Source organism: Neolamprologus brichardi, chromosome 3 (assembly GCF_056152115.1).
Source record: "Neolamprologus brichardi isolate AB-2024 chromosome 3, ASM5615211v1, whole genome shotgun sequence".
In the NCBI taxonomy this organism is placed as follows: Eukaryota; Metazoa; Chordata; class Actinopteri; order Cichliformes; family Cichlidae; genus Neolamprologus; species Neolamprologus brichardi.
Window position 1 is genome coordinate 41,463,281 of NC_142106.1, and position 26,877 is coordinate 41,490,157.

General features: G+C 42.0%; 1 protein-coding gene across 1 annotated transcript; it reads right to left on the reverse strand.

The window, feature by feature from the left end:
- Positions 1–393: 393 nt before the first annotated feature.
- Positions 394–24,176, reverse strand: ppp1r14bb (protein phosphatase 1, regulatory (inhibitor) subunit 14Bb). Its single transcript, XM_087837663.1, has 4 exons — positions 23,514–24,176; positions 3,579–3,662; positions 3,458–3,490; positions 394–3,328 (listed from the first exon to the last, which is right to left on the reverse strand). Exons 1-4 carry the CDS (start codon positions 23,712–23,714, stop codon positions 3,260–3,262), a joined length of 387 nt encoding a protein of 128 aa, XP_087693789.1. The 5' UTR covers positions 23,715–24,176; the 3' UTR covers positions 394–3,259.
- Positions 24,177–26,877: the final 2,701 nt, after the last annotated feature.

A 26,877-nucleotide genomic window follows, 5' to 3' on the forward strand; every position in this document is an offset into this window, starting at 1 on the left:
GATCCCAATTTCTCCCCCAAAGTTCTCTTTTTTTTTGCTGGTGGGGTAACGTTGGAGCCGTGAACTAAACGTCTGTCCTAACGTCCTTGCAATGTTTAAAACATCAAATCATTTATCCTGTTCTGTTCATTGCTCTCGTTGTTCCCTGAACCTTTGGTGAAAAGTTATGAATGGCATGATGCACTCGTTCACTTAACTTATATTAACCATCCTCCAAGTATGATGGTATTCCTGCAGGTATCCCCAGACATCCTCACCTTCTCAGCAGGTGGACGATGTAGCTGTTATACCAAGTAACCACAAGATGGCATCAAAGTGAGGCAGAAGGGCTCTAGAAGAAGAATTAACAAACAGTACCAAGTACTGTAATAAAACACCACACAGAGAAAAATGTCCATTTTACATGTTTTTATTAAAGTTGCATAAAAGTGTAACAAAATTGGGCAAAAACAAGACCTGTTGTTGATATTGCTACATTTGTTGGTTGGTTTGTTGGTCTAATCATTGTCTTAAAAAAAAAATCTAAAGAACACCACTCCTCCAAATGGCATGGTTTAGCTCTTGTATTTAGCCTCAATGAAAATAATCAGTATATATATTGTTTTTTTTGCAATTTTCCCCAACAGTAAAAAAAACAAAACAGACTTGTCAATAACAGTCTACGAAGGTATAATAATCCAAACCTGGATTTAGCAATGAAAATCCACTCAAATTTCAGCTACTGATTGGACTTGCCTGGTAAAATCTGACCGATCAAAAATGTCCCAGCAGGGAAGGCAAAAGCAATCGCACCAAAATGCATCTGAGTGGATTTTTTCTTTTTGTTCAACTACGTGTTAATCCAAGGCCGGGTGTCAAGAAGTGTCATGATCACGATAGAAACAGAGCAGTATTCAAATGGTAAATGCAAAGAACATCTTTTACCTAAACAAAAATCACTGTATCAAGGCCTAAGTATTAAACACTCACTTCTTTAAAAAAAAAAACAACAAATCAAAAAACAGAATCTCAGTTTGTTTTCCAGAAAAAGAAGAAAGAGTATATAAGGACCAACAGAAGATTCAAGATTTTTCCCCCACACACTGCAGGTCTGCTCACACATGGCAGCAGTTTGCTTTACCCTTTAAAAGAAAAATGTCTCCTGTTTATTTGGTTTGTGTAACATAAATAATACCTAAGGCAACATCTCTTTATAAAAAAAAACAAAAAATGAAAAAGAAAGGAAAAAGGGAGGGAGGAGAGAAGGGTGACAGTGGGATGATGGGATGAGGGAGGGCAAAAGAGAAAAGTGGGGGATGTGTGTCTGTGTGTGTACACATGTGCCTTTTGGCTCTACCAGAGAAAGAGGCAGACAGCGAAGGTCTGCTGTCACTGCAGGTGTTAGCAATCGGTCACAGGAACCACAGCGAAATCTTGCTGCTTCTCTTGTTAACCAATGGGCTTCGGTCTCTGATCTGATTGGCCCAGGATCAGAAACAGATGGCTTATTCTCTGAGAGGATTGGTAGCTGCACCGGGAGGTTGGAGGGGGGCAGCGGTGGACTATGGCCTCGTCTCCCTCTCTCTCTGACTGTGCCTGGTGTTTGTGTGTGTGCACATCTGTGCTAGAGGCAGCTGTGTTTGCCGATGCGTTTCCGCTTCCTCCGCCCCGAGAAGCTGTGCGCGTGTTTGTGCGTGTGCGTGACAGAGAAAGAAAAATGCATGCTTTGATTTGAACAATGATAGCGGTGATTCCACTGGCATGTCAGGCAGAGGACAAATGTCAGAGATGTGGCTGCTCTGAACGCCCCCCCTCAAAAAAGTAGAATGGTTTAGTCTAATAATGGTTTAGAAAAAAGGAGAAATTGTGAGAATGAGATGGAAGGGTTAGGGGCAGTGATTTAAAAAAGGCAGCTTTGTTTTGGGACCCCTTGTTGGACTGTCAGTGTGTGTCCGTGTGACAAAAAATGCATCCAGGAAACAAAAACAGAACCCCCCCTCCCCCCCCGAAACGAAACAGGAACCAGTCCTATACTAAAAATCTAATCTGTCATACAGAACAGCAGAATATACAGGCCCAAAAACACTCCTATGACAAATGTTGCTGTACATTATGTAGCAACACACACGTAGCATTTAGCGACACAGACATACGTTTGTATGTGCAGCGGCTTCTGAGGAGCCTCTCGTGACTGTTCTACGCATCTGAGGATAAAGAAACTTTCTACTTTAACATCCAGCCTAAAGAGAACTTGCTTCCAAAGGAGATCAGTGTTTTTAAGCCCGTGACCACCAAAAACAAGCCGGTGACCCTTTCCAGGCTTCAAATTTCCCCTCTTTGCCGTGCTAAAGATACACTATAAATTATTCTTTGCGGTTCCGATTTTTCTTCCCCTCAAAATGACATAGTGCAGACTTCTCAAACACACAAACACACATGCACACGTGCACACACGCACAAAAAAAAAGACAGTCTCTAAATGCACGACTGCAGCAATGCCTCTGATTGAGGGGGATAACTAGCAAAAGACTGTACTGATCCCCGAAAGAGTTAATTAAAAAAAACTAAAGTGAAGCCCTCAAATTGAACCGGGAAGTATGAAAAGAATTATAATGGGCGGCCGGGTCAACTTTAAAACCCTCAAAAACAGCAACGTAAAGATCGGTGAGACAGAAGCGAGTTGATTGGCTTCTTCCTTCCTCTAACCCTCCTCCTCGTTCACCCTTCCGCTGTCTTTTTGGCATCTGCGCTCTCTCGTTCTTCTTCTCGATCTCGGTCACTCTGCTCGCAGTAATTAGGCGACTCGTCTCCTCTTCCTCCTCAGACAGATGGAAGATGGTGTAGGGGTGGGTGGGGAGGAAGTAGAGCTGGATGGGAACGGGTAGCAGAGCCAAAAAAGAAAAAAAAAAAAAAGGTGGAGAGAGGGGTAGGAGTAGGAAAAGAGGAGGAAGGAGAATGCCTGGATTAAGACCAATGAGTCGCTTTTGAATTAATTCACTCTTTAATTTGTCTTTTTTCCCCCCTTCTTGGCTGATGGTTTTTATGAAGAAAGTCCAACAACATGACAACAAAAGAGAAAAGCGACATATGGGGCTGGATCCAGGCAACAACAAGAGAGGGTCTAACTAGAAGCAGAAACAAGTTGCAACATTTCATGAACTTTAATGGAAGAAAACAGACAAAAAAGATTTTAAAAAAATAGCGTGAGCTGTGGTAGGAAGACGAGAGGTGAGGGCTGAGGTGGAGGGGAATATGTAGGATGGAGGGAGGAAGGATGCCATCATTTCTTCTGAGGCGTGGAGAGCTTCTGCATCCCTCGGATCTTGTCGAGCAGCTCTGAGACGAAGTCCTACGGGGAGAGGGCGAGGACAGAAACACATGCGGGGACTCAGAATGACAAATACGCACATCAGAAATGTTCACTTGAAGAGGCAGAGGGAGTTTATGAGCAGGGGAGTGAAGAAGAACTGTGTTTTACCTCAGTAGGTTTAAAACAGTCAACCAGCAAATCCTGCAAAACAGGGAAAAACAGGATGAAATAACTCTGCTGTTTGCAGCCATCTTTCATGCTCTGAAACAGGTGCGCACGTGTGTCCTACCTTGACCCTGGCTGCCCGTTCAACATCACTGGGCATGTCGAGCAATTCATCCACATCTATCTCCAGCTCAGGGATGGCCTCTTCCTATAGCACATGTAACAAAAGAAGGAGAGAAGCAGAGCGCCATCAGAGACCAAACATCCACCAGGCCTCCTTATAAAAATACTAGAGAACCTCTTTCCACGAACACATGGAAAGAAATCCTCATCCTGTCTATTCTTAGTGCCTGTGTTTATATTATGTGGTTGTCTGCAAATAGACCAGCAAGCGTAAGCATTTCTCTCTCTGTATGACGTGGTACAGTTATTGATGAGTGTCCGGCTGTGGACACTAGAGGGCAGCGTGCTTCCATCAGCCCAAAGCACATGGCAGAGAGACAGAGGAGACAAAGAGAGAAGAAAAACAGCACAGACAGGTTTCATGTTTTTTTAAATCTTCTTGAATGAAAAAATAGTTTATTTTCAAGGTTGGAAAACTAAAAAAATAAAAGAATTAATAATCTGGTTAAAAGCTGTGCTTATTTGCTGTTACACAGAGAGCAATGATACCATTTGGGGGCTAGAAACACCACTGCGAAGGAATTTTACTTTTTGCCACACAAAATTATTAAAATGAATGGACTGACGTTTATAGCCGGCTTTCATCATTTACACGAGGAGACAGGTGTGCTCGTCTACCAGCTATTTAGCTCAGTTTAGCAAAAACACAAGGAGGAGGAGGCATCTCATGTGTCCACTGTGTCAAGATTCACAAAGGCAGTGTTTTATTGTCTGTGGAGAGGGCCAAGCTAGCTCATTTCCCATCATTTCTCAGGTTTACGTGGGCAAAACAAAGCTATCCATCCATCTATAGCTTGGATGAGATCGAGTAAGAACACGTGCATGTCCTAAAGCTAACACCTGAGAAGAAAGACAGTTACAGACACAGTTAGGATCCAGACGAGTTCCTGTTTCTAACAGGTCTTTAAAGTGTCCTCCTTCAAATCTGTTGTGCAAAACTGGAAACATTTATTTTAGAATAATTACTATTTACAGACAGCTCATTACTGAAAGCTAGGGTGCTAACTGCTGATGGCCACCCATGTTGTATTCATGTAAAAACCAGTTGAAAGTGGGAAATCTGCTCCTTTGAATTGGGACTTTTTACAGCTGCATTCACATTAAGAATACTTGTACTTTAAAGTAAAGTAACACATAAATTTAAATACACATTTATACACCCAATATAAGCCAATCAGTCATCGCACAGCTTCATCAGGCTCACATATAACGCCGAATTAGTCTTCAGGATAAAGAAAGCAGTTCGCGGCGAGTTCATCTTCGTCTCAGTTTCTCCTTATCCAATCAATTCTTTCTTCCGATTAATCTGTCGCACTATTAAAAAGCTTTATTAGTCCCCGTCTCTCCATCTGCCTCGCTCGCACACACTGGCTCAGTGTGCTCCAGCCAAGCTCTTCACCGCTGGCGACAAGAACACACGCACACACACTCGTACAAACACTCTGTGCCCCCCCCGAGCTCTTTTGCAGCTCAATTGCTGCCCCTATATTCAAGTCGTTCTCTAGGAATCTCTCCCTCGCTCTCGTCCTCCCCCTCGGTTAGAGTTGCCCACACCAGCTGTCTCTGCACCTGCCTGACTGCCCCTTATCCCATCACACAAAACACACACAAGTCAGTCAGACTCACAACCACACATGGACAGGCAAAACATGCTGTGTGGGCACATTAACAAAGCGGTAGGTTTTCTTTTGGCAGTGAAAATGGCTCAACGTCTCGCACACACCTTGCACATACGGATTAAAGAATTATAGGAAGGGCATTAATAAGTCTGAGCTGAAGTGTGTGTGTGTGTGTGTGTGTGTGTGTGTGTGTGTGTGTGTGTGTGTGTGTGTGTGTGTGTGTGTGTGTGTGTGTGTAAAAAGGGGCTGTATAAGGATTTAATTTGGGGCAGTCTGTGTGTGTGAGATAGAGACTGTAGGTGACAGCTAGACTTACTGTCAGCAGAGCAACACAACCGCGCACACACTGACACACAGGCCAGCATGCAGATATCCTGTAAGCACCAGTGCAGACACACACACACACAAAGGTCTGACACAAAGACTGATCTGCACAACGTGTGGCCCCCATGTGCTTCTAAATGAGTCTTTTATTTCCTCCTTTTTGTTAACTCTGTATCTGTGTGAGACACTCGTGAGGCGAGCGTAAAGAACGAGCTGGAGAAAAGCATAAATGTTTCATACGGCTTAATGGAAAAAGATTTAACAGACGCTGTTAAATCTGAAAGGGGAGGGGGGGAGGGAACGCCGAGAGGAAGGAAGGTAAGAGGTTAAGGAGCATATCGAGACGAGGGAGCAGCTGAGTGGAGCGACTGAAAGAGAGAAGCCGAGGAGGGAGAGAGAGGAGTGAGGGAGATGTTGAAAAACGCCGGAAGACAGGCTTCTGAGAGGAGACACAAAGAAAGCGAGGAATCACGAGGGAGGATTTCCAAAACAATCCTCCAGACTGACTTACTGAACTAGTCTGGAGTTTTTTTGTTTTTTTTTTTACTGCTGGCTGCAGAAGATGCAGAGTGGAATAAAAGCTGATTACAAGATATTGACAAGCACTGAAGGTTTATAAACAAAGCAGAGCAGAGAAGAGTGCAGGTAAAGGAAGGAGGGCCTGCTTTATTCTGACGAGCCTTCAGAAGAGCATCAATACTCGTGGATACCTGCAGCTCTAACATGTTGTTCCAAAGTCTCCTACAGGTTCATGCACTCGGATACGATGTACAACTAACACGCAACAGCAACATAACTCAACAAGCGATGTTTCCAGGATATGTTTAAAGAGGAAGTCAAAAAATATTTCAGAATAAAAATCCACCTGAGAAATTAAGTTACCATGATTTCATTTTGGTCAGACCTCCTGCCTAAACATAGGCAGGTACTGCCCCATAACACTAGTGGGCAACTGGTGGTAATGGAGTTAGGAAACGGCAGGCTTGGACCAAACCACTTTGAGGCAAATGAGGGGGGTCCAGGTTTCAAAACGTAAAAATAGCTTTCGATTTATATCCTTTAACATCATATACTGTAGTAGGGCTGTGCTTCCCTAGACCTCCCTTTAGCCACACCCCTACTTGCCACCCATATCACCAGCATCACTGGGGAAAACACCGCAAACACGTGGTTCTTGAAACTCAATTACCCTCTTCCTGACACGCTCGCGAATATGAGTCGCGCACAGTGAAACGAGAGAGACGCCGATCGTCTGGAGGCTTCCTTCACAACGCAATGAGATGTGACAGTATGAGGCTACCTCACTGGAAAAAACGTACCACGCACACTCGCATAAACACGACCTACAAGTGGGTCAGTGTCCTTGTATTATAACACCAAAAAGGCCCGTCATTGCTACTGGAAATACAGCTGGTGAAATAATGACACGGCAGCAGCGGCAGATGCTAGTCAATGTCTTATCGACGTGGACAGCTTCACGTCGGTGTAGATGTTTATCACGGGCTTGTTTGATAACTTCATGCATAAAGTAACTGATTCCTTTGATAGGATGTGGGCAAACTGAGAGCGGAAAAACAACAACAAAGAAGAAAGTGATTATGTATCACTGAAAATGTAAAGACGTAGGCAGAACAGACAGCCACTTTTGCTCTTCTAGTGCCTCAGTAACAAACCAGGATAAAAATAACCGAGGATGGCCAACAGCCCATTCTGCTACAAAACACACAAACAATGTTTTTGGCTGCGTATGACACGGGAAAGAGAGACAGGCGGAAAAAGGAAGTTGAAAACAGAGGCTGGGATGGAGGAAGGAGGGAAGGGAAGAAGTAGGAAAAGTAGGCCGCGTGGCAGTAAACAATGACACCCGCTGCAGTTACTTTGCGACTTGTCTGGCAAACGCACACTTTATGCATCCATCACAAGATAATAAATCAGACTAAATCGCACTGTATATTTGCATTAAGAGAGTGGCACTCCATTAAAACTATTACCCTGACTTGGCATGGTGACACAGGTATAAAACGTGTGTGTGAATGCTGGCAGCGATGAGTTCCAGGCACTCGTGTTGGCGATGAGAGCACAGCCGCTGAAATGCTTTCACTGCTACTGTGTATTTTGGTTGTCACAGATGAGAGGAGATGGTATCCATACCCTCAGGTCTGCACTGCTAACGGAGCAGCTTTAGTTAATCAGGATCAACTGGGCAAGATGAAGCAGAAACTCTGGGCTTGAAAAGCCAAAAATGCAAAATAGGTGGGATATGATGTGCAAGGTGCTTTTACTGAATCCGATGTGCAAATGTTTACAGCCAGGTTATCAGGAGCATGTATTACTGTTATATTCCTACAGAACAGGAAGATTGCTGAGCACACATGTAATGGCTAAACCTGAATTTCTGTTAAATGTAAATTTCTCTCTATGTAAACAGCAACAGATATGATATTTTCAATTATTTATCACAGTAATTGCCCTATTATCAGAAACAGACTGCGTGCAATTGTCAACTTGATCCCATTCAGCTGCTCTCTGATAGCGTTACTGTCTTATGGGAACATTCGTGGCAGGTTTGTTGGTATGTTTGACAATCTCATTATCAATCAATCAATCAAAATTTATTTATATAGCACATTTAAAAACAACAGTTTTGATCAAAGTGCTTCACAACTAAAAAAAAAAAAAAAAAAGAAAAAAAGAAAAGAATAAATAAATAAAAATAAAATAAAATAAGACAAATACAACGCAAGACGAGACAAACATAGAAACCAACCAAATGATAATCAAACTATCTTACGTCAAAGCCAGAGTAAAAAGATGGGTCTTTAAACGAGATTTAAAAGACTGAACAGTTTCAGAAGAGCGAATGACAATAGGGAGGTTGTTCCACAATCTAGGAGCTGCAATAGCAAAGGCACGGTCGCCTCTGGTTTTCAACCTAGACTTAGGTTGCATTAAGAGCATCTGATTAGAAGATCTTAGTGCTTTTACAGGGTTATACAGATGAAGAAGATCTGTTAAATAGCTAGGGGCAGTGTTATTTAAGATTTTATAAGTGAATAAAAGAATTTTAAAATCAATGCGAAATTTCACAGGGAGCCAGTGTAACTTGGCTAAAACTGGAGTCATATGGTCATGCATTCTGGCACCCGATAAAAGACGTGCAGCAGCGTTCTGTACTAATTGCAACCGGTGAAGAGAGGAGTGGGGGAGGCCTAAATAGAGGGAGTTACAATAGTCCAGTCTAGAGGTAATGAATGCATGAATAAGCTTTTCAAGGTCCTTGGGGGAGAGGAAAGGCTTAACTTTAGAAATTTGACGTAACTGATAGAAACCGGATTTAACCACAGTAGATACTTGTTTCTCTAATTTGAAAGAGCTATCCAGGAGTACCCCAAGGTCTCTTACAACGTTGGAGAGGTAGCTAGCAAGTGGGCCAAGGGTAACAGTTAGTCGGTTCAATGGAATATGGCTGTCAAAGACAATAACCTCAGTTTTACTGTCATTCAATATTAGAGAGTTTTGAGATAGCCAGGTTCTCACATCATGAAGACAATTAAACAATGTATGCAATGGATCTGTGACATTATGCACTAAAAAAAAAAAGTGAGATAACTTTATCTCACTGGAGAAAACAGATACCAACTGTGCTAAATTGTAATAAGTTTTTGTAATTCTCAGCATATGCAAAACACTAAAAGTCACAATAATATTGGATTGTGACTGAAGTTTTGTGATAATATTGTATCATGTGGTGTCTGATGCTTCCCACCTCTAACAATAAAACCACAGGATGCTTTTATGATTCACCAGTTTATTACACATTAAGGCTTCGAGTTCTGCATTATTGGGGGTGTGGTCGCTTTAAATGGCAGGTAGTTGAAGGTCTATGGTCTAGTTCTAGTTACTGTATCTATATGTTAATAGAAGACTGTTGATTATATGGATGCACTTTTCTAGCCACTCTTTTAAGTATTAGCTGATCCACTTTTGGCTTCAATAAAACTAAATGGTGGCAGCCACAATGCTAAACTTCAGGCAAGTTCACAAAACAATGGGTGATGTCATCTTTTGTCTTTTAGCCTATTGTGAAGCGCTAGGAGTAAAATGGCTGAAACCCGGTATTGTTCGACACCATCATTGTTAGGGATAATGACTGAAGCTTAATTACTAAATTATATTTAACTGTGGATGTACGGAGGGGGTTTGCCAGGCAACCACAGCTCAGAGCACCACACATGCACCAGTCAGTACAACTTCAAAGTCTCATATTGTATGCATGTGCGGACGTGTGTGTAAAACAAACACTGCAGGATTAAGCAAGGAAGAATATGCAATAGACATGGGGTCTAACGAATATCAAACACAGAAAGTATAACACAGAAACTAGGGATAAAAACACTCTTTGCTCCCAGAGCATAACATTAGTTTCCTGGGAAATGACAAATCGTCAAGTGGAGAATTTAAGGTTATCCTGGCAGATAATGGGGAAGTAAATGCGGACAATTCCAGTGTGTCGATCTGGCCATTGCAACATGACTAACTGGCCTATTCAGAAACAAGGCTGCAACCGGCGTTAGTACAGCCTTACTTACAAAAGAAGAGAAAACAAGCAAGCTAAAAAGTTGCCTGGAAGCTGTCCTGAGATGGTAATTCATGACACCCTCGTGACTGATCTGGTAATTTTGTCTAGGGTCATCTGATTACTACAAACAGACGCACGTAGACAGGATGAGACCAGGATCTGAAGAGCGGAAAAACACTGGGCTTCAACCTGCTTCCTGCCTTACTCTCTCCCGCCGTCCGTTTATCTTTACGTCTCCTTTGATGCCCTTCCCCTCGAGTTGGTATCACCGCCCTGCCCTGCTCTCACACAGAGAGAGTCACCCTTGACGCGTTTGTAATTGGCCAGTTCGTAGCATTTGGGCCATCTTGCTGTGGGCATGAAACCACTTATGACAGAAAGAGAGAGGAGGGAGTCAACAAGAGGTCATCGAGGGTGTACTGAGGGGTGGGTGGGGTGGTTAGGGATGCATTGTGTCAGTCATCGCCTGCTGCTTTCCATCTCCCTACTATCTGAGTCTGTCTCACCCTTATGGTTGCTTATCAGGAATCTCCCGGTCTAACAATAACAAGAACAGCACTATAGTCAACTTCCTTTTTAGGATCGCCGCTCTTGCACCAAAAAACACACAAAGCTTTCCATCTGAGGGTCTCTTCTTTACCACAAAGGCAGCCAACCACTTCCTGTTTGAGCATGTGACCTTGGGAGATATTGGGGGAAGGGAAGGTGTAGAGATATCTGTTGGACGTTTCTATGCTGGGTATCCCTTAGACTAAAGAGGGCAAACTCACAAACACAAGTCTGTTTGTGTCTGTCCACTTAATTTAAGTAGCGAGTGGCTGTTGTAATGAATGTGTGGCATCACACATGACTCCTGAACTATAAACCACAGCAGTCCCCAATCGATGCAAAATACTTAACCCAGCCTAAGATCTCGAAAGTGTGTGTTATTGTGCACTTTCCCGTGCGTGCCTGATTTTCATCTCTATTGCGGGTCTAATCAGTTGGATGTACTTCCTCTCAGGAAGAAAATGATGTCCTGTTTTGAATCATATGAAAAGCAGAAAGAAAGAGCTGCAGGCAGCACAGATCAACTGAAGCCTGTTTATAACCTAGCCTGCCAGGACACAGACTAGATTATATTATTTCATCAATCGGGTTTGCTTTGCTCTTCCTCGCCCCATGTAGAAGTTTGCAAACAGGGAAGCGCAGTTTCCTCCTCCCGATAAAGGACAGTATCACAAAGAGAATAAATTTGTGTAAAAAAACAAAACTTTAACGCTTTGCTGCATGCATCTCTAGGAAGCAAGGACACATGTAGCTTCTTAATGATACTGTTCTATAAAAACTCTAAAAACAACACGCAGCCCTCATTTAGGACGCACTACCAGCGCCTCCATCTGCTTTAACTCTGCAGCCCTGTCAGCCTTTTCCTGCTATCTCACTACAGATAAAATGCAAACGGATCTGTCATGCAAAGTAAAAAGAAGCAGAGCCTCCAGAGTCTGGTGGTAGAGATGTGGGCATGCTAATGTGAGTCCCGGTGCTGTGTGGGTTGTTTCAGATTTTTTTTGCAGGAGGAAGCCAAACCAAACGGGCTCCGAGTGCACAGAACAAATATTCACATGAAGCCAAGAAACATTCATCGCTATAATTAGGACTTCGGCACAGCAGTTTTCACTGTAACTGCAATTAGGTAACCAACTAGCATTAACAGAAAGACAGACAGATACTGTAGTATGGAATAAAGAGCGGGAAGGGAATGGCTATAAAACGTGGATCGTACCATTTAGCTTTCACATAAGGAATATTTTCCTGTATATCGTTGCTTGTAACATACCTGCAAACTAATCTGTATTTTGTCCACTATCATAATTAGACTAGCGGATGTGATAGCGTGTCAAAACTAACACCCAGCCAACCTTTGGTTCAACTGTAAAGCTCTCATTTTAGACTAAACACACACGCACACACACACACAAAAAAAAATCTATTTGTACAGTGAATGTGCAGAAGGTCATCCAAACCTGATCCCCCAAAAGCTGCCCACAGTCATGTCTGATCGCTGTTCGGTTGAATGATTCCCCCGTCAGCTTGTTTGGCCTGACTGAAACGGTTCAGTGGTTTCTGTGTGTTGACTGAACACGTCTGTGTTGCGGTTTTTCCAGGGAGACAGTCTGCTGGACCCTCGGGGTCACAACCAGCCCCGGGTAGACTTGTATTGGTAACTATGCTGCCGTGTAACCCTTTCGAACGACTACACGAGGGCACAGTTTGTCACTGCCGTTTAGATCTACTGCCTTACAAATCAAACCTCTTATATAATAACATAAAAAAACCCAAACAATTACATCAATGCTCATCTGCTTAACGCAGTGCATCAGGAGTGATTTAACCTGTGGATTCTTCATGAATCTGCTCACACTAATACATCAAGTGTTTAAGTGCCTTTTCGATATAGGAGTAGGAATCACAGAGTAACACATGACTCATTGCTGTCACAGTAGGTTACCCATGATTGCTTTGTGTTACTGTCGTTATATCTAAAGCTACAGAAACATTAACGTTGCCTAAAAATAGAAAACATCACAGTAAGTGCAGTGCACGGACTCTGGTTAGGCAGTATAATGTTAACGATAGCATGCAAAAGAGGCTGATTGACCAACTGTCAAATCAGCATTACTATCATGAAGGAAGTGTTACTTGTGGTGTTAAAAAATTATGCAAATTTAAGCTTCATCTGTCAGCTAGGTAGAAGTTTAAAAAAAAAGAAAATATGAGAAAGCTGACAGTTTGGGAATGACAGAAAGTTCATAAATAACCTTTCAACTTTCAAATGCAATTTTCACACAGCTTCTCTCGGTCACAACACACAAAGATCATCCATCTCTCCTCTTCAGCTTTGACTAATTACTAAATCCCTCATCAGAAGTAAGGGAACCGAAAACTCTCAAGTGCCCACATCTCTGCTGCACCGAGCACGGTCCCCTATAAACCCGTGGATACTAGGAGAGTCTCTGCTCTGTGTGTGTGTACAAGTGTCAAACAAAAATACACACAACTCTTCAACCAGGCGAAAGAGTCACTACCACAACGACGGGACTAAAAGAGGAGATTATGCGCAGATTAAAATAAGAATGCATACAAACAAGGATTACAGCAGATTATCATTATGTCACGGTTGGCAAGTACTACTAACAAAACTAAAGGGCTTTGAATTTACTTGCTCATTTGCCATGTCATTCACTGAGTAACTTATTCTTTTTTTGTTTTAGTTTGTAGCACAATGAGTACGCTTTAAAGTCACGGCGGTCCAATTTAAATACCCGCCCCTCTTCTGCAGTTTTAATTCACTTTTGCTCACGAGCTGCTGTGTTTATCTGCAAAGCCTCTCGATTCATTGCCCCAATATTGAGATATAATCCATATGGATATCAAAGTGAGCTGCGGTACATTATTATTCTTTTATGCAGATCAATCATCAGAGTCTCTGACCTCTCAAACGCTGCCAACAGAGTGGGTAATCTAATCAGCTAATGCTTTGGTTCATTTCCATATTCAATCAGATACAGGAGAAAAACTCACAGCGCAGGCGATTCCAACAGATTATCGCAGCAGAACCAAAAACAAACAGACTGAAACTGCAAAAACTAGGAGCTGTATCGCTGTATCTCCACTTTTGTCTTACTTAACAAGGACGTCTTACTGTACAACTCTGTGACCTCTTGCTGCATCCTGAGTGACTGTAATAACCAGAGATGCACCAAAGATGAAACATTAGAGGAAAGAATGAGTAAGAGGCAGACGCCAAAGCTGTCGCTCTGACTGTCCGCTGCACAGCCTGATGCCCTTTAGTCAGCAGCTTGAAAGACGCTTTTGCTTACCGAGTGAAACACACAATGTTTGTCTCCAGATTGTCATGTTAAGATTGTGTTACCCTGACCATATCAGTTTCAGAACGTACAGAAAGCAACATCAACCAAGCAAACTTTTACTCTGTCGCCTCAAAAGGGGCTTGTTTCTATTCTGGGTTTAATAATGTCACAGACAGGTGCCCATAACCGCGACTATAAGTCACTACGTGTATTTGTTCTTCTACTACTTTTAACTGTTGTTGCATGTCAGATGTTAGGATGAGTAACCTAAACAGGTGAGCACTGAATAATGATCTATGAGCATCAAAGGAATCCAACCAAATATGGCCGTCTCCCTTCCTGGTTAATAAGCAACTTGTAAACACACTGACCAAATATGGTCTGTTGTTCCTTCCTGTTGAAGCAAACTCCAACAAAAAGCACACACTAAGGTAATATACTACAGAAACACCAATATGTGCATTTGAATTTTGCCATTATAATAATGTAACAGAAACGACTGATAACACCATCTCTCTGTTTTCCCTGTCTGTCTATCCGAGCGCACATCTTTCCTTCATTTGTTCCCAAAGACATCCGAACCAGAGCCCATCTCGTCACAGACCTGTCCTCCAGATTATCGCAAGTGTTCGAGTTTCACAGCGGTGACATCACAGAGGAAGTCAGGATGACACCTGCGGTCTGACCTTGGCAGAAATCAGTAGCCGCCTGTCTGAGACTGACAACAGGTCAGGAGGTGTCAGGTAATGTCGACACGGTGTAACCACAAGCCCAAGCCTCACACATGAAGTGCTCCTGCACAGTCGGATGCTGGCATGAAACAGGCACGTGCATGCACATTATGCACATACACAGTCAGCGACGGTGAATAATAAAGCTTCTTCTGCGCTGCCAAACAACAGCTCAAAAGGCGTCTGCTCTAACGCACCTCCCGGGATTAAAAAACCCTCCAGAGTGGATCTGCGTTACCTCACTCAACCTGTGCACGGAGAAACCTCATGAGGATTCTGGCTCCAAACAAATCATCCAATGCCAGGCCCAGCCCCTGCTGTTAAATGTTAGAGCAGTGTCTGCCATTGTTTTAATACAGTTTTAGCGCGGAGGCCAATAAACGCACATCACCCCCGCAAAAAAAATAAAAAGGCACTATTGTAAAAACAACACTCTGGAGCCACATACAGCAATAACAGAGATCTGTGCACCATCACCATTATGCTCACTTTAAAAAAAGCCTCCTCAAGGGTGCAAGAGCTTTCACAAAACAGCTACAGACTTAAGAGGCTATAAGTGCAAGCAGCAGTTTAGTAAGGACCAATAGGAACAAAGTGTCTGATACTGCACACTGGAGATCATTTAAAGTAAAGTGCAGGAAAGTCAACGTGTGCTTCATTATTAAGACGTTAACTGCTTGAGTAGCCTATTTAGATATGCCTATTAAATACAATCTGAAACACAATCACTTGTATAGCACAAAGACATTCATGGAAAACGATCTTACATCTTTTTATGTTGTTTCACGACAATAAACAAGCAACTGGTTGGTAAAATCCAACCTATATTACCTATGCTTAAGGATGTAAATGTTGAAGAGGTGTTAGTCAGTATGCGGAGGCTACTCTAGCTGACACGTGCTAACAAGATGCTTAGAAATCTTTGGCATACTGATTAAATTACATGGTAAAGATATTCTTTGAAGTTTGTATCTAAAAGGGAGCTACTGTGCTTCCCCGTCGTCCTTCATATTTACCCTAATACAGTTTAAACATGGACAAAGTTTTAAGAAATGAGGCATGTACACATAATCGCTGTGATCCAAATGTTTAGGCTACTCTAATCACTGCATTTTAGACAGTTTTTTCTCCTCTTTTCTCTGTTTGATGTCAGTGAGTGCTCCACCTACATGCTGTTCAAACTTTCTGTTGGCAAGTGTCACAAATCATAAGAAAGTTCAGAGGGAGGGGGAAGGGAGCCGAAACAGCTCGTTTCACACAGTGGATGAACGCAGGAACTGCATCGAGGCTCAGTATGAGATAATTCAAGATGATTTTAAACTGTAAAATCCCACAAGAACAAAAATACTGAACTGGAAACACACATAATAGGTTCTCTTAGTTGGGGGAACAACGATGGCTACATGAGCGCTGAAGAAAAAAAGATGTCGCTTAGAAGCGTGGGCACTAAAGTCGCTGTAACTTCAGCAGTATTTAGTTTTCTTAGTCACACTGTTGTTACAGTCCTGAGTTAACTGTGATAACTCAACTCTCACCTGACCCTCAGAGACACTGAGAAGACAAGCAGATAACATTCAAAGGACATTCTTGATAACAAAAACTATACTTTACATCTATTACACAAATATATATTATATTGTGTGTATTATACACACACACAATTCTTATAAGACCCAATTTGTTTTGAGAAACTGAGATAAACAGGGTTTTTTTCTTTAAAGGGAAAGTGGTAAGTAATCTGGTTAATTTTTCCACACACTGTTTGTCTCACACTTCCTGTGACAACATATAAACATTCCTCTAAATGACTCACATCCCTTGTTCTTTTCCCTCCATTCCTCTCCTCCTTCATCCACGCCTCGTTCAGTTTTCTCAACTTCCTTCCGACCTTACTCACCCACTAACCAAAACACACGTTTGATCTCCCTCACTCACAATATTCTTTGCATTCTTCCACCTCTCCAACTTTGCTGATTTGTTCCTTTGCCGTTTTAAAAACATCCACACAGTCAGTCAGTGGGTCAGGCTACGGCACACGCTGACTCACCTCATATCCGCTAGGAAAAGCAGAGTCTCCTCAACATGTAGAACCAGGTGTGACGTATAAGTAGATGTGTGTATGTCCGTCTCTGTGCAGATGTGTGTGCACGTGAGCACTGGTGTGGGAGAGTGGGCACAAAGACACAGTGGAGTCTTTCATTCATGCTGTGTAACAACCACTCTTTGTAGTCACTCTCTTGCACAGAGTGAAACAGGGTAATGCTGATTGGTATTCAAGCCTTAAAGTTAAAAGTGTAAGAAAATGTTTGATGCTACTCTTTGGGTGTGTTTGTGTGCACATGTGCGTTTCCTTTTACAGTCGGAAGTCAGTCAAGGAGGCCAAATTAATCCGTGACTGGAAAAGCTATAAAAGAGGTTGGCTTTCCCTGACAAGTGTTCTCCTGCAGACACACACACACACACAGGCGCATGCACGGACACACACACACACACTTTTTGTGTATTTCTGGAACTAACTCAAACCTTCACTTCTCACTTTTTTTTTCCATGTTCGAGACCACAACACGCTCAAAGTGAAAATTAGCTGACAAAATAAGGAAATAATAAACAAAGAAAATATAGTTAATAATATGTATTTGTGTTACAATATATACAATTTCTGTGCTCAGTAAAGCACGAGGTTATTTAAATGTCTGTACATCTATATTAAAATTTTAGAGGTACTTTTATTTTGAAGGGCACACAAACACCAGTGTTTCCTGTATTTCAGAAAGTGTGATTTCTTTTTCATGTAAATGCATTTCAACTTTGACTTTGCCTATTTAAAGAAAAAGGGAAACAAGAAGAACTGAAACTATTGTGGTGAGTTAAGTGTCAGCTGGTAGCATTTCCTCTTTTGTTGTTCACTTTTATGTGAAGAGAGTCACACGTGACTTGTTTATTTCCGAGTATTTTCGCTTTACAGTTTACACAGAGTCATTACCTTGAACGCATGGAACTGGAACACTTTAATATTTTTTGCATGCATCCCTTTTAATTAAAGGGATGCACTCTTTTTCTAGTGTGCACCACAACACATAATCTACATGTTGTTTGCAAGCAGAGGCAAATCTGGAAAATTTGCCTAATGTTACATTTCATCAGACTGAGCTAGAAAAACGGCATGCTCGAGCATGACTTCAAAATTATTTTCATCTGATATCTTCTTTGGCATTTAACTGATAATGTACTTGTCTAAACAACGAGTCAGATTTAAGGACTGAGCAGGTTGACTGGTAGTCAGCTAATAGGCTTACAAGCGACAAACTAAAACCAGATGCTTTTAAAGGGTGTGTATGCTCCACTCGCTCGCATCACTTGATAGAAGTGATAAATGTGGCCCTGGGCTGTGCAGTATAAGCAATAATAAACATAAAAGCAGAATATAAAAACTCAGAACCCTCCTCTCTGATTCATAAGCATTACCTTAGGACTTACATAAACTAATTTTCCTGCTTCCCAGCACTTTTAATTTGGAGTGACTGCAGGCACTGCTGTTTTAGTGCCTGACAAACCCATCTAAACTGCAGTGAGACTACAAACCATTGCTTTTTGTCAGTGTATACATCATGCAGTAGCAGTGGATACATGTTCCAAAAGCACTTTCTCATTCTCCAGCTTCCCTGCCCACTCCTACTACATTTTCCTTCTCCGTTTGCCATCCCCTCTACTTTTTTTCCCCTTCTCTTCCCCCGTTTATTGCATTCCTGCTCACCAATCCTGCCTCTGTTCCCGCTAGTATTCTCATCTGTATTTGTGTGTGTGTGAGTGTGTGTTTGTATCTGTGTGGCCAGCCACGTAGGACCCTGCAGTTTGGGGGTTGGTCCGCCCACTCGCTCCAGTGTTAACCATGTAGCAACTGGTCAGCCACGCTGTGATTTAAAGGGATAACGCCACAAAAGGAGAGAAAATGAGTCTTTATTGACAAATAAAATGTTAACAGGCCAGTTACCATGGAAATGATAGCAAGGCTGGAGTGAAATTTGATTATTTTACTAAAAGCGGGGCTGTGGACCTTCTTGGTGTTCCCACTCTTTTCTTTTCCCCGGAGTACGCTCAAACTCACTTAGCACTATATACACAAAGCCATTAATGGAGTGAAGACTCGGTAACAACTGAGAAAGTGTAGACCATGTTTAAAACCACCAACGTTTGAAGAAACACTCCTCGACTGCACCATGTGCCCCGTAACACCCTAACTTTTACTGCCAGTGAAGGGTTTGTACTTTCAGACTGCCACAGTTTAAAATATAAACTGTGTGACGGGGGTGTTATGGGATTTGGAGGCACTGTTGCAGCTGTTCCCACCCTTTCCCCCGCTTTGGACATATCATCATAGCTCTTACCACATGGCCTCTAGGTCCGCTTTATCAACTGAATCTGATATTATCCAGAGAAGTTTAACTGACTTTGACCTGCATGATGCTTTAAATGGTTGTGTTTCAGTTAATGTTAGCCAAACTTCTTTAACCATTAGTCTTACCCATCTGTTTATATTTCTCTTCTAACTTTAATGCACTTTCAGTGCTCTGTTCTACGTTTGTCTGATTACAAAATATTGAATTATTTCAAGTTCTGTCTTGTTTTGGGCCTATGTAGCTTTTTTTAGTACTCCACGCACCAACACACATTACTCCATAGTTGTTTTAGGTGGGTTGAGGCATATATTGATGCTACAACGATCAACCAGTGTCACTGGCATTAATATAGTCCACTGCTCTCTAATAAGTGTTAAGGACGTGCACACGTTCATCCATAATATTTTTATTTTATTAGGAATTAGATGAAAATTTAGCAGTAGAGCACAAGTGGAAAAGACAGCCGTGTTTCCTCTTCAAACATCTGCTAATCAACCATGAAACTAGCTGGTTAAATTTAAATCAACTACAAATAAACCAGATATGAATTTTATTTATTATTATTATTATCATCATTAAAGAAGCTGCAATTGGTGTCTTTTACTGGCAGACCATAGCATCACCACCGGCGTGTGCTATCAATCATTGGTGGACCAATTAGCTTAATTTTTTCCCCAGTTAGAAAAAGTAACAATAAAGTTGAAATGTTTACAAAGTAACCCTAACCCCTTCGACATTTTATTAATCTGCTTTTCTAGGTGGCCAGGCTATATTAGCAAATGTTAACTGCTCCATTGGTAAGCATGTGTGAAGGTTTAAATATTACTGAGCAAATTTCTTAGCAACACATATTTATAGCTCGGCAGTTACAGTAAAAACAGGTGACTGCTGTCAAAGTAGCACATGTAAAAGCTGATAATGTAACTATTTTCTTTATCATCATTTATTTATCTTGGAAAAAAATCTCCTTGAGATTAAAAATGTCTTTTCTAAGAGCGACCTGGAGAAGAAGGCAGGAGATAATTGAAGATAAGTACCCAAATTGCAACTGGGGCTCATTACAACTAAGCGAACACAACATCCAGAACATGCGTAATAAAAGATCAACGTCTGCAAATCAAACTAGTATCAAACAGATGGTCCTGCCTTTGGAAGGCTGTGCGTGCCTATAAAATACAAGCGTCTTAAAGCAGCAGCTGAGCAGCGTAACATTAGCATATGCCACACCTCCCAGAGACGTTGGCCACATACTGGCGTCTCGTCCTAGTCTAGTAATCAACAGCAAACAGTCAAAGTTTTGTCAAGCAAAAATCCCCAAACACAGAATCATGTGGTTAATTTTTAACCCCACTGGCGGGGAAATAGTCACTTGTTTCATCATTTCATTTTCAATTAAAGAAAGTAAAGATGTGTGACTGCTGTCCTTATAGCTTCAGTCTGATTAAAACAGATGACGTCACAGTCTTTTCCTGTAGCCGCTTCCAAATGCAAAAATGTGTATAAGTAGCCATGTTTGGGAGGGACTGCGCTATTGGGTAACAAAACCCAGGAGTGCTTCTTGGGCAAAGCAAATGCCACATTAACATCGGCTGCAGGTATTCACCAAAGCCCTGTGAATATCATGCAAGAATGAAAAACACAGACTTTTCTTTATACGGGATTTAATTTGACTAAACGAGCGCCCCTTTTTCCACAGTGTGGTTAACCAACATAAACATTTAACAAGGCTTGTTGCCATGGAATCATACTAAGGCTCAGCTCCTCTCTATTACCCATAGCAACTTTAACTGATAGGCTGACTAAGCGGCTGGATGAATATCTGACAGACTGGCTGGCAGCAATGACTGGCTGATTGCTTGTAGCATGTTTAAAGGGATTATGTTAATGGGAAAATAGCTCATAATGAATTCCCTGCTGAACAAACTCCACGCTGTTTTATTAAAAGTCGAAATGGGCATAAATAAAAAGGGAGGAGGAGGAGAGGGGAGGTTGATTGATAGGACATAATGATGGGTGAAAGGCAAAATGCGGATTATAGGAAATAGGAGGCACAGCGAGGTTAGGGTAAAAGGAGAAAATCCCAAGCATGCTCCCTGCCTTTGTCAGTGAAGAGGGTTCTCCCCGTGTCCGCTCTGCTCCCTGACCGGCTAAAGCTGCCTCTCCAGTTACACTGCTTAGCAGCACGTGCTTCACATCTCCCCGTCTAAATGAGCCCAATGTGTTTCCATCAGTGAACCGACTGTAAATTAATCTCTTTGTTGTCTAACAGCCTAGACAGGGACTCGATTAGGACAATGAAAGAGGAATTCAGTGGACGAAAGCCAAAAATAAGCATCGTCATTAGAGACGAACGATGGATGTGCGTCCAGAAATGTGAACTAAATCATTTATGTCCCATTTACGTGACTGTAACACGATCTGCCTGTGACCTGAGCGTAATAAATCTCCACCGGGCTCAGGTTTTACTATGAACAACAACAGATAAAGTCAGTGTGCATCCATTTGTGTATTTTTTTGGACCCCATTTACAGCTGAAAAGCAGACTAACTGTGAATCATCAGGGCATTAAAACATGCATGACTGAGCGGATTAGGGGATGAAAGATGGACTGGGATAAGCGAATGAAGGAGTGAATCACAGAAAGACAAATAGGTGTTACTAACTTTGAACAGACTGTCTGGGTATCGGTCGCAGTGATCCACGTAATAGTGGCCAAATAATGGATTAAAAATTAAGGCGATTCTAAGCCACAAAAAACACTTTGTTTTAATTATAAAAGTAACACTAGACCAAAGTGCTGAAAAGCTTTACCCCTGAGCTCATTTGTTCAGACTTTTTGGACTCTGTGAGGACTACACATAACATATTAATCCGTTATTGGCAGACAATCAAAGCAAATTGATTTTAAAATCCCGTCTAGGTCCGTTAATCACCTCAGCGGGCTTTGGTAACTTTGTAGTGTCAGGATATCCCGGCCACAGTGTGCATCATGAGAGATCCTCTGTTAACAGGATGAGATAATGTAGTGGAAACAAAGGTGTATCTGGTTTTCTGACATCAAATGAATAACAGACTCGTCTATTTATGGCTTTCCCTGAGTGCATTTATCTTCATGGTTAACTGGGGCTTAGTTTAATATCTATTTAGAGTTATGAATTCCCAGAAGAATGGATTTTTGGCTTCCAGTTGTAAACAGCCAGACGCCTTTCACTCACTTGAGCGTTAATGGCTTAACAACCATTACAGCGACATTGTGCAATGGTGGAGAAGCTTCAGTAATACAAACTATAAAAAGAACCAGTTTTTCCTGGTTTAAAAAAGTCTGGAAGGGAACTTCTGAATCCGCCTACTACACCTCTTACCCATCCTCTTGCTAGCTACTACTAGGAATTCTGCAAACCTGTTAAGTCCCAGTATTCCTCACGCCAGGAATAGAATGTGGGTCAATGCCAGCTCAGTGAGTTGACATGAGCTTACCAACTACTGCCGCCAAGTTACATTATAACTCTCCATGTGACACCATGACCGCAGGTTTGATATATACATGGTTACACTCAGGCATCGCTAAGGCCAGGGAAATCATTAAAATGGTCCTCCATGATGGGATATTTGACCAATCAGACATTTTCATCTCATCTGTCTCTGGTTTACCATCACTATTTGTGCCTGATTAAACTCGTTTTGCCTTACTTAAAAGTTGTAAAACAAAATAAACTTTATTGTCTGAATGACAATAAAATTGGATGGATAAAAACCAGACACTGCTGGTCAAAAATAAGTTTTCCCTCTGTTTTATTCTTATAAACTGGTGGCTTTTATTTATTCAAAGTAAAACTGTCCCCAAAAAGCAGCTACACGGTGTATTTCACACCAAAGGCTTGAAATAGGAGAATTGGTGCTACTTCCGGTCGGACATTTATAGCGGATTAAATTAATTCACAGGTGTGCTTTAAATCCGCTTCAGCCAATCAGAACAAAGAGCAGCGGCCGTCGATTTCGCGACGAGGCTATAAAAGTACATGTGCTACTTATAGCCCTACATGTGGGTGAGGACATGAAGTTTGCCCACATGGTTGCTCGTGTGGATGATTTAATAAATGTGTGACATTAATATGTGAGGCTCTTCCTTATGTTACATACTGATCCACATACATGTGTCCGTGATACTCTGGGCTGTAGAACAAGCGGAGCTAGGCCAAAAGCACCGACAAAGGGCCCGTTAATGTTTCTTTATCAACAGTTTGCCTTTGGATTAGACAGACACACAGACTTTCCCCCGTTACGCTACACCGCGGAGCCCTATTACTTAACAGAGCCGCCTGATCAATACCTTCGATCGGTTTGGAGGCCGGTTATTGTTTGGGGTCTTTACCTCACAGTCGTAGAGGTCCGTTAGCTGGTCGATAATCCACTCCTCCAGGTTCAGTCTCTTCCTCAGCTCTTTGCGGTCGTATTTGACGGTAACGCGTCCCTGCTTCCGAACTGGTGTCTCCGGCTCCTCCGTGGTACCGGCCGGCGTCTGGAAATATACCCGGGGTTGAGGGCTCGTCTCCGGGCTTGTTACAGCTGCCATTGTCGCTTGGTATGAGAAAGAGAAAAAATGCCCCCGGAGCTACAGAAGTGTGAAGTGAGCGACAGAAAGAAGGCAGAAAACGGTCTGTGGACGTGCGGCTCGTCGCTTTTCCGCAACGAAAAATCCCGGCTGGTGAATTTGTGACTTGGAAAAAAAATCCCCCGAAGAAGAAGAAGGACGGACGATGGACCTGATGCTTTTGTTGTCAAAAATCGCTCAAAGGGACATTCGCAGCGGCTGCTCGCTTCCACCACACAAAGGGGACCGACGGCCACGGAGAAACGTAAAGGCTAACCGGCTTACTGGGCTATTTACAGCATGCAAACTCTGCTTATATAAAAAGAGACGGCAGAAGAAGCAGAGCCGGCCTCAACTCTTTATTCAGTACAAAGAGAAATCACACGTCTCTCTCTCTCCCCCTCTATCTCTCTTTCTCTCTGTCCCCACGAGGAGTGCGTGCGCGCTCTCTGACCGGACTCGAGCGCATCCGACGTACCAGGGGAAAAAAAACAAAAAAAAAGCGGATAAAGAAAAGAGACGTTAATTACCATCCGCTTTCAAAAGCAGCCAACTTTTTAAACTTTATTTATTTTCCTTTTAAAATATATTTCCCAACTTTACCACGTGACCACCCATCCCCCGGAGTCCACATTCCTTTTATTAAATCGCTTCAAAACGCCCGTATAAGTGTTCCTCACAACTTCAAAGACTTGTGTTATTTACCCACGTGATCTGTTAAGATTTTTCCCACAGCCCAACTTTTGACAACCTGTTTGCCCTTTTTTAAATCGCCTGTTCTCCGTCATTGTGTGCATTCTCAGTAGGGTAGGGACACATGCATTGTGTTGAACCAATACAAAAACATTCACACAAATTTATTTTTTCCTTCAAACACTTCCTTTTGCAGTTTCTTCACAACTGTTAGAATATCTCCTCTAGAATCTGTGAAATCTAGGCTATATGGGTACATTTTTCACGCCTACACCTCACTCTTTGTGAAAATAAGAAGCTTTCATTTCACAACACACAAATTATAATTGTATCCCATGTTTGCAAAATGTACTTTCTGCCCCTTGCAAGAGTGCAATCAGTGCCACGGGCAAAACGCAGCTGGATCTTCTTGTTTGCTTTTGAAATTTAACTTCATCTCTGATCAACTTGCTGAATGTGATCCACAAATAGGAACGCAGTGCAATCAGATTTCTTCACAGTGTGCCCATTGTGCCGTAACAGCAGGGAACCCTACACCCTGGCTAGGCTGCTTAATAACAAGAGTTTTAATAATAACAGGAGCGCGAAGTGAAAGGGGGAGGTAAAGAGAGGGAGAGCGAATTCATAATGTCTCCGGCTTGCTCTGTTGGTGTGACTATAGTGGGTGTTCACATCTGTCAACATGTTCACATCAGTGTGTTTATGTGCATGCGTGAGTGTGTGTGCGTGTGTGTGTGTGCAGCTATTTTACAGACAGCCATGGCAACGAGACGTAGAAAAACCTGAATTATTCAGCGGGCATGTCTGAAACTTACAGTTGAGTAAGCACAGACAGGCCCGTACACGCTCATGTACGGTACACACACTAACATAAACATCCATGTGCGCTTACATGTGAAAAACACCAGTCACCTTTATAGAAGGAAACAATAGAGCTACACCAGGTCAAAGAGCAAAATCCAAACTATCTGTGTGCGTGAGCGCCAGTACACCAGCTAAGTGGACTTGTAGAAGCTGGCTGGGAAATATGGATTTTTATGACTTCCAGTTAAACAGACCAGTGGAGAGGGAGGTCAGCATGACGGTAGTATGTAATGTTACAGCTCTGCCTGTACTGGTGAGAGTGAAAAGTGTGACAAATATGTTAAAACCTTATATATTCGACCTACAAATCTCAAACTTGCAAAGATCAGGAGCTTCTAAAATGAGAAGAAAGTGTGGAAAATGATGGCCTGTGGATGTGTGTGTGTTTCACAGTGGATCCCAGATTTGTTGTCCAACACTATTTCTTATTATTTTGTCGTGTCCAGTCCATGGCTCCACTTCTCATCTGCGAAAAACATGTCAGAACATAAACCTGAAGCACAAGGGCTACTTGAGTATTTTAGTTTTTCCTTAACTTTATACTAATTCTATTCTAATTCAGTAAATTAAATGTAATTTTTCACTTTATTGCAGTTTTGTCTCCTTTAGTTACTTTTCTGTTTTACATTAAAAACATGACAGGAACTAATAACAAGCATACAAACCAAACTGATGGATTTAAACTGAATTTGACCTGGTTGTTCATTAGTTTGCAGCTAAAAGATTGAAGGCTGATGTCTTTACATTTTCCTACCTTCACAGTTCCCCAATACTGATGCTCTGTATTAAAAGTCTCATAAGGTCTGATACAACTCAGAGAATATATGCATATACTGTGATAAAAATAAGTACATAGATAAATTCACTGTATGTTTCCATGCAGGACTACAAATTAATGACATGCTGCAACGTTTTAGCTGAAACTATATTTATTTAGTCAGAAATTCACCCAGAAAGGCAGTGCCATCTGCTTTGTTTCTTAAAGAGGACATCCACGTGGGGGAGCTGTTGACGTGCTCTTTCCTGTGATGCAACACAGAGACAGACACAGGGAGAAACTCTCTGGTTAAGACTTATTTGTTTTAATGCACATGTCCCAGACCAGCTCCTTTGGGTTTACTAACTGCCTGAATAAATAAATATTCGACAAAAAAGGTGCTTTTCAATTTATTTCAATAACTGTCGCAATTTTGTGGAGCAGTCTTGCTCTCTTTTCCCTTTTCTCCCTCCGCCAAAGTAATAAATCAAAGCAGAACCTTGCAACCTCTACTGTATGCTGTGTACACAGTGTTGACTCACCTGTGCAAATACACCTGTGCTTAACACAGGCTACTGTGATTGAGGTGTGCACAGGTAGGTATCAGCCTTGTATCCTCTTAACAAGTGAGGCATAGCTGGAACTAGTATGTCCACATTCCTAATTATTGCACAATCAATCTTGCAATGAACAAAAAGAGACAGTAGTGTTGCTGTGCAGCCACTAGATGGCATCATAAGATCAGATTGCAGTTGTAAATGGGCTTCGCGATCAGTAATCTATAATAAATGAGTGGATTCCCCCATAGGGAGCTCTTGGGGGCATTGGGGA

What these genes read in the sequence shown, in the direction of transcription:
- ppp1r14bb (XM_087837663.1), bottom strand. Translation starts at nt 23,714, where the DNA reads ATGGCAGCTGTAACAAGCCCGGAGACGAGCCCTCAACCCCGGGTATAT. An exon ending in AACGGGCAGCCAGGGTCAAG is followed by an intron (nt 3,491 to 3,578) that starts GTAGGACACACG and finishes CCTGTTTTGCAG; the next exon opens with GATTTGCTGGTTGACTGTTT. An exon ending in ACTGTTTTAAACCTACTGAG is followed by an intron (nt 3,329 to 3,457) that starts GTAAAACACAGT and finishes CTCTCCCCGTAG; the next exon opens with GACTTCGTCTCAGAGCTGCT.